At 37.8% G+C, this 8466-nt stretch overlaps 1 protein-coding gene across 1 annotated transcript in view; it reads right to left on the bottom strand.

Annotated features, from left to right (window-relative positions):
* ARID2 (AT-rich interaction domain 2) overlaps positions 1-8466 on the bottom strand; it is a 93614-nt gene that overhangs the window by 2671 nt on the left and 82477 nt on the right. The window contains exons 17-20 of the mRNA XM_062491950.1: positions 5334-5472; positions 5148-5233; positions 717-840; positions 535-626 (exon numbers count right to left, since the gene is read on the bottom strand). Of these exons, the coding sequence (XP_062347934.1) occupies positions 535-626; positions 717-840; positions 5148-5233; positions 5334-5472 (441 nt within the window). The remainder of the gene's footprint in view (positions 1-534; positions 627-716; positions 841-5147; positions 5234-5333; positions 5473-8466) is intronic.

The following is an 8466-nucleotide window of genomic DNA, read 5'->3' as shown; positions in this document are numbered from 1 at the left end:
CGAGTCAGTACCGGACTATTTACATACTGAAGGATCTTCCACAAGAAATAGGAAAGCTGGGCCATTTGTTAGCATTAACCCAAGAGGAGAGGAAAGCAACAGAGAGGTAGCAAGTACGAAACACAACTGTGTCCCTGCATGACTTAAGACAGTGCTTCTAAGAGCTTGTTTTCCCCTTTCTCAAATGAATTTGCCAGTGGGAAGTTGTTTACACAAGAATTAATTTTCCGAATCATGCAGTACTGCTCTAGAGGAAAAGGGACAGCAAAGCTTCTTCCATGTGTCTCCAAAAATTTAACCTGCCAAATTTGCCAGCCACTTTTCAATCATCTGGATCACAAATGCTGTCTTTGAAGTAAGATGACACAGAGCATTTGTGTGGGGAAGGACACAGTGCAGAAGTGATGGAGAAATTGTACTGTCAATATACTTACTGGGGTTTTTAAAGATAGGTAAAACCTACCTATTGCTTGGTATTGGAAAGAACAGAAACAACAGTGCCCACTGATAACAGCAAAATTATACAGTGCTTACCTGCGACCACATTCTGAATATTTACCAATATTTTTTAATATTAAGGCAGCTGTTAATCGGATGTGTTTAGTTATTGGTCCCTCTTTTTCATCCTATAAAAGTAAATACAAAAAAATGTAAAAGCCCTGCAGTTAGTAGCAGGCAACAATTAATATCTAATACTTGATTCAAACAATACTAACTGTGAAATCTCTGAAGACAAGGTTTCTTGATCCTCTCCTTAATGCCATTAGGGCAGCACTCGGATGATTCACAATGGCCTTCTGTGCTCTGGGAGTAGAGGCAGTAGCCCCTGCAGCTGGCTGCCTACATTAGTAAAGAAAGAATTAAAAAAAACAAGCATTGTGCTCCTTTCTAGACAACTAACAACTTGGAAAAGTTATTTTACAATTTTTAAACTATCTGAACAGAGACACAAAGATCCATTAACACTTGGTGCTGATACATGATTGCTTCCACAGAGATAAACCTTACTGTAAAGCCTTCAGAAGAGTCACGCTTTATTTTATGTGAAAAACCACTTCTCTTTAAGAAGTACTACTCATCACCCCTGACATATGTGATGAAAAAGTAATATACTGTACTACTAATAACACAGCCACCCCTTGAAGTGTACCAATTTAAAGGGATGTTTTATCAGACAGGAACTGTGATAGCAGTTATGCAAATGCCATGTGAGATTTGGCCAGAGAGGGTCCTCGAAGTACAACTACTCAAAACTTGACACAGCTCATTGGGACCATCAGACACTAAGGCAATACAAAATATTTATTAACAGTGATTAGTGAGGAACAATATAAAATAATCTAAGTTATGTTCTAAGACATAAAATACGTAATTGTTAAATCAGATCAAACATTTGTAAAACCAACTGCCTGTTACTGCAGCTTTTAGACTGTGATTAATAAATTAAGAAGGGTATAACAAACATAGCAGAAGTAATTTCTCAATTTTCAGTATTAACACTGAAGTAAAAGCTGTATTTCATGCAAAAATTTGGAAATTACTCATGCCATCAAAGTTCAGAATGTATAAAAATGCAACTTCACTTAATGATTTAGACTCATAATGTCATCCTAAAAAAAATTAGTATTAGTGGTGAAAAATATCACCACACTTCAGTATTTTGAACAATATTACTATGAAGTCTTTTAATAACCTAGTAGAATCTGGTTAAGAAGTGGAAGTAGTGCTTACTTGTAAATGTAGCATAAATCAAATGTAAATGTTCTATTTTCTTGAATGTAAGCCTGTAAGAATTTTATTTAGGTATCTTATACTGAAAGTGAATATTCTAAGAATCTCTTTATAGAGATTTTGTTAGTAATCTGAGGTTCAAACAGCAAGGAAGCCCAGCTAAAAACTGGGTTACTGTAGTAATGGACAGACCCCTACCTAACATCGTAGCTCATAATCACTCTGTCATCCTCCCCAAAGAGAAGTAATATATACAATATAAAAATACATAAAGCATATAATATATGAAATAAATAAAAGGCTTTATGAAATAAAAGGAGAATGGCAGGGGCTGAATTAAGAAATTGGTGGACAATGATGTGTTTACAGAAGACAGAGTACCACAGTAAAGCAATTATTGTCTTAATTTTTAATTTCTGTAACATTTTTGTTTTCCTCATATTGAGAGCCACAAGGATTCATCAATGGAGGTTGTTCTGAATGTCTCTCTTCAGCAGTTATCACACTCTATTTTAGAAAGCTGAATTACTATGGCCTTGATTCTAGAAATATTGAAAAAGGGACAATTGCAATAAATTTGGAAGACATTAAAAATTATCTTCTATTTTTAAGTTTGAAGAAAAAAGAAATTGATAAAAAGTTATTGAGACATCAAGTGAACTGACTTGTGTCTCTGGGCAAGCATCTCTCTCACAAAAAACATCTAGATTTCTTTAACTGTATTATCAACTTAACTTCAAACCCTACCATTTATGCTGTGATTTAAAGTAATCTCCTGCCCCACTTCCACAGAGCATTAAGAATATTTACCTTTGCTTCAGTGGTGACCAGGAAAAAAAATTACCATGAATCCAAAAGGATTCCAATGCATTAAATTACACTCAACATATAGTTAAACTGCTAGTGCTACCTGACCCTCCAGAATATAATGTTCAGCTACCTCTGAAAACCAGAAGGGGAAGAGTTAAAATTGTAAAACTTGAAAAGCAAAGAAATACGGGATGAAGGGATAGAACCAATTCTATAATGCAGCTTTACATTGCCTAACTGGTTCCAGAAAAGCCATTACAGATTTTTTCAAGTGTGCATGGTGTTACTATAGACAGAAAGGATGATTAAGAGAATGGGCCCTCATCTGTTACACTGTGCTCTGTTTTACTTCTAGCACTGGTAACACTGGTGATCTCATGTCTCTGAGGTAGGTGTAATTTTTACTAAACAGTAAGGGATTAAGTGAAGAAAGTTCATCTAACAAATGCCTACAAGTTGATGTCTTAAACATGCTTTGTCTCAATACCAGGTTTTTATAAGCTGCTTCAGAGCTCCATGCAAGAGTTTAATGATACGGACAATCAATTGTGAGCTGATGTATCTCACACACTTCTAGGACTCAGAAAAAAGTAAATGAAGCCAAGACCCTATAAGACAGCTTTCAAACATGAACCTATAAGACAGCTTGAGGTGGGCTGCTGGAGTGAGCTTAGGGTTTCATCTGACAAGTCATTGATTCAGGAAAGCAAATTACCAAGTCTTGTCTCCTTCATGTAGATGCTGGATGATCTTTTCAGCTGTGCAAACAGAACTCTGGGGTGGTGCTGTAAGGTAACGTGGGAGACACACTACACTTCACTAAAATCTTGTTTGTTAAGGGAGGAAAGTAAAAGTAACAGAAGGGGAACCTTTAGGTTTTCACAAGACAGGGCAGTGTATTAATTGCTGAGAGTGCTTGATGAGAAAGGTCTCATCTCTTCCTTTTGTTCCAGCCCACCTCCTGTACTGGTGTTCAACTGACAGTAAGGCAAATAGATTCCACTCATGTCGCAAGCCCACTCTTTTGCTGCATGAGCTTTTTTTTTAAAAAAAACAAATTGATTTACCATGTAATCTAACAAAAACTAAAGCTAGCTCTCATCTTAAGCAATGCACAGCCATGAGAAGCAACAAGGGATGTCACGGAAAGTCAAAACAGAATCATAAAATCATTTAGGCTGGAAAACACTTCTAGGATCACCAAATCTAAATATTAACCACTGCCACATCCACCACTAAACCATGTCCCTATGCACCACATCTGCACATCTTCTGAAGACACAAAACATCCTGTTTTGAGCAATTTTCTCATTTAAATTTGTGTTCTGAAATGACATCCTTAGTATCCTGTGATATTGCAGTCTCAGTATTTTAGCAAGAACTGGTTATGCATGTAAATTCCTGCTTTCTGAATCTGACCTAATTAGAGAATCCTGCCTATTTTTAGAACTAAGGGGTACGTAGGATCGGTTTTTCTCCTATAAGTACCTGTGCCAATTTAAAAGAAGCTTGTGAGGACACATAACTGGAATGTGTTATCTGTGTGATGGAACATAATCAAAAAGCAGAGTTAAGAACACCTCATGCTAGTAGATGGTGTCAGCCCTACACTTCCCACTTACAGACTACATTACCATAATTCTTCTTTTTGTGGTTTTCCAAGATATGAGTGTTTCTCAGTTTAATGAAACAAGGCCCCATAAAGCAATTGTAAGTCTGTGTTAAGATGGTCTTTTATATTAAATAATAAAATGACTCTCAAACTAAATTTCTCAGTCTTCATAACCTGACTTTCTCTGCGGCCTCCAGCAGCTTGGAAGCAGTTTTACAAGCCACAGAACTGAACTGCAAAAATCTGCCTGGGACCATATAATTACACCCAAAGTAGTCCTAGTCAGTTACTAACAAAGGCCAGGTCTTAACACACTTACACAAGCAAATGAACCTTGAACAACTCCACTATTAACATAGCCAGCCCCAAAACCTCACACCAATGGGGTTACACTCTCCAGTATTAATTCCAGATGGTCAAAATCATTCTGGGAAAGAGACGAGCCAAACCTGATTTCAGATAGCAAGATAAAATTAGAAAACTCTGAGGAGTCTTTATCATTTATCTTGTTTGCTTGTTTAAAGGAAAGTTTATTACAGCAGTCCCTGGATCAGATCAGCCCAAATTTAGACCATAAAACTGGAAGGAATACAGGAAGTTACAAGACAATCCATCTCAGCTGTGTGGCAAATGAACTGTACACAATAAATAATTTTCCATTTGCATTACAAGCACTTCCCTGTTATAAGGGAAGTTATAAAATGTTTTCCACTTGGGCAAAAAAATAGTAGAACATGTTGAGAACTATGTTCATCACAGAGTGTTGACTCATATACATTAAAGAATTGCCTGTTTTTTTTTAAAAGGTAACTGCAACTACATCAGAATCTATTCCCCCTTTGTCCTTTTTGTCTTACTGGAACAGACCTCAAATTTGATTACATATTCTTACATATGCAGAGTTTCACCTGATAAGCCAAGTTATAAACAAATTCTGTCAGTAATTTCTAATTCTCCTGTTTTCTCTACAGTTAATGATACTCAAGTCTCTTACTTATTGGAAGGCTTCTGATTTCCTACTTGTCCATGTTCATCTTGCTTTAATCCTGCAAGCAAAGCATCTCTAGAACAGTGCTTATCCTGTTTGGGGAAAAGAGAAGGACAGTAAGAATGGTGTGTGGAAATTTATCATTAAATTCCTACTGTTTTCTGAAGTAATAGGTGAAAGAAAAATCTGCACCTGTAAGTGGGTAATGAAGGAAAACCTCTGCCGCTGGAAAGGTTCACATCCCTCCCATAAGCACTGCCCTGGGTAGACATCTTTTCCTCCATGTTCGGTTGCTGCATGATAGAAAACCTGTGATGGTGTCTGAAACCACCTACAAGAGGAGGGGAGGGGAATTAATTTTTTTTTTCCCAGTTAATGGTGAGGTACAAATATAACAAACATCAACTTACAGTGATTAACCCTTTACTTTTGTTTGTTTCTGAATTGAGACACGCATTGATAAATGGAAAGTTGCACAATTTTAAAGGGAAAAAACATGTACACATTACCAGCAAGCTACCAATAAATGTCAGTATGATTTTTCCAAATCTGATTGAAATATCATGGTTCTATTTTCTACTTACACTTCACCAAATAAGTAATTCCAATACACCCATTTTCTGCAATACAAGCAAAATACAGTATAAACTATGAACCAGCTAAATGAGATGAGGTTTATCTATTTATATATAAAAATACAGAATATATTTGTAGAATAGAATCGCTCATATTCCTTTTCCTATTTTCCTTCTCCACTGGCAGTCAGACTCAGACTGTATTTAAATCTGATCAACTTGGTGTCCCTCCTCTGGACTCATTCCAGCAGGTCAATGTCCTTCCTGTACTGGGGACCTCAGAGCTGGATGCAGCACTGCAGGTGGGGTGTCCTTCTCAGCAGGGCTGCTCTGATCTGTTCATCCCCAGCCTGTGTTGACCCCAGGGTTTGCCCCCATCCAGCAAATTTGAACTTGGCCTTGTGAAACCAAATGAGATTCCCATGGGCCCACTGCTCAAGCCTGTCCAGGTCCCTTCTAGATGGCATCCTGTGCTTCAGGTGTGTAAACTGCATCACTCAGCTCGGTGCCATCTGCAAACTTGCTTGATCCCTTCATCCCTGTCATTAATGAAGATATTAAGAAACACTGGTACCAGTGCAGACCCATGAGGGACACCACATGTCCCCCAGACTCTCAGCCATTGATCAGCCCCCTCTGGATGTGACTGTCCAACCTAATCCATCTAAGAGTCCATGTATCAAATCCATCTCCCTTCGATGTGGAAAGAAGAATGCTGTGGGGGACCATGTCAAAGGCTTTACAGAAGTCCAAATAAATGACTTCTGTAGCCTTCCCCTTATCCTATGATTTAATTACTACATCACAGAAAGCTACTAGGTTGGTCAGACAGGATTTTCCCTTGGTGAAGCCATGTTTGCTCTGTTGTTATCTGTTCACCAGCAAGGGTACACCTCCTTTGACCTTCCTTTTCTGATTAATGTACCTGCACAAGCCCTTCCTGTTATTCTTTGCGTACCTTGCCAGGTTCACTTCCAGTTTTGCCAGCTCTGTTCCACTCCTTTGTTCCCAAAGATTCCACAGATAATCTCCCTTAATAGCTGGAAGTCTGCCTTCTTAAAGTTCAAGAGCCTGACTTTACTCCTTACCTGATCTGTATTTCTCAAGACTGCAAGTTCCAGCAATGCATGACTGCTGCAATCTACGCTACCTCCAATCCCATGTAGACAAATGATGTGCTACTGTAACATACATAAGCTGGTAAAAAAGAATCACTGTATTTCAAAAAGCATTACATGAAAATAGTGATTTACTCAAAGCATTGGAGGTTTTTAGCCTACATATACACCTTATGTATCCCAGATGTCAGAAATTAAGCCCCTTACTCCAACAGAGACAAAATGGCTGAAAGATTTAGCTGCTCAAAATTCACTTCAATACAACTAACCCAGCTCATCAACATCCACTTAACCCTTGAACCAAAGAGCTCTAGAAACCTATCTGCTGCCATTTGGGAAGCCATTGCCACCAGCTGCCCTCACACACTTTCAGCTTATGAATAGAAGATCAGTGAGTGCTTTGTCTGTCACCTCCTTCCATATCCCACTACTCATTTCAGTAGTGGCCATTATACACACATACTTGCAACTGATGTCCACATGGAAGTGTACAGACACTAATACCTGAACACAATAAAGGCATCAAAGAGCTAATTTCACCCACAGACAAGTCTTAGTTATAAACTGAACGCTACTGCAGCAACCACCTGTAATACAGCAATTACCTTCTGCACTGGCAATAAATACCACTCTCTTTAAAAGCATTAACCTTTTACATACCAGTTACCTGTTACTGAAGGGAAGCTGAGAAGGAGAAATAGCTGCCTCTTGCTGTTGGTACTGATAAACCCACAGTAGGAGATGAAAATTTAATGTTTTACATCGACACTGGCTCAACAGTGTTTCAGAGGACAGAAAGATATGTTTCCACGATAAAGGGGAATCAACTTAAGCCTGGCACCTACCATTTTATGAACAATTCCTGGCACAGAGAAAAAAAAATTCATGGCCTAACTCAAATCCAAAATACAGTACAAAACATTTCATTCAACATGTCAAAGCTTCAGAAAAATAAAGCTATTTCAGCTATGTTGGCTCATTCACTGTTTAATATATTCAATGTTATATACTTCAATTACTGATCTGAAAAGATTCAAACTTACTACCATTTTGAAGAGAAAAATCTACTTTTCCTTAAAGAAACACCTAACTATAGTAATAAAAACAAGCTTACGTACTGACAATATGGTCAGTTCAGTCTAGACTCTTGTTTCCACACTTAATTCATCCATGGTCCTGTTCAACTGCTGAACAGAACAGTAATAGCTGACTTGACAGGCACTGGAGATTCAACAGCATTTTCAATTTACTTTTTAAATACAAAGCAATTCAAGAGCAGACATCTGCCCACCTGTGAAACAAAACAGCAGCTTTTAAATTAAGCTGTATACAATTAGCAGTACTTGCAGACAGCTGAAATTCAAAGGAAAACACCTACTTTCTGTTACATCCTTAATGCAAAGTAACATGCTGACTGACACCTTTCAGAATTTTACTTCCACTTCAGATATTAAATCTGAACGCATCTGCCAGAGGCCCATCATTTCAACCATTAGCATAATTCAGCCTCAGCTCATTGTAGCCTTTAGACACTATATATCTGTGGTAATTCAAATCTTGGTCTAATGTTTCCTAATTCAGTTCTAAAAAACCCAAAACAAAACAAAACACCAACACACACCACTGGAATGT

The sequence above is a fragment of the Cinclus cinclus genome, chromosome 4 (assembly GCF_963662255.1).
Source record: "Cinclus cinclus chromosome 4, bCinCin1.1, whole genome shotgun sequence".
NCBI lineage: Eukaryota > Metazoa > Chordata > Aves > Passeriformes > Cinclidae > Cinclus > Cinclus cinclus.
Note: the sequence above shows the minus strand (reverse complement) of the source record. Positions and strands in the feature narration are given on the sequence as shown.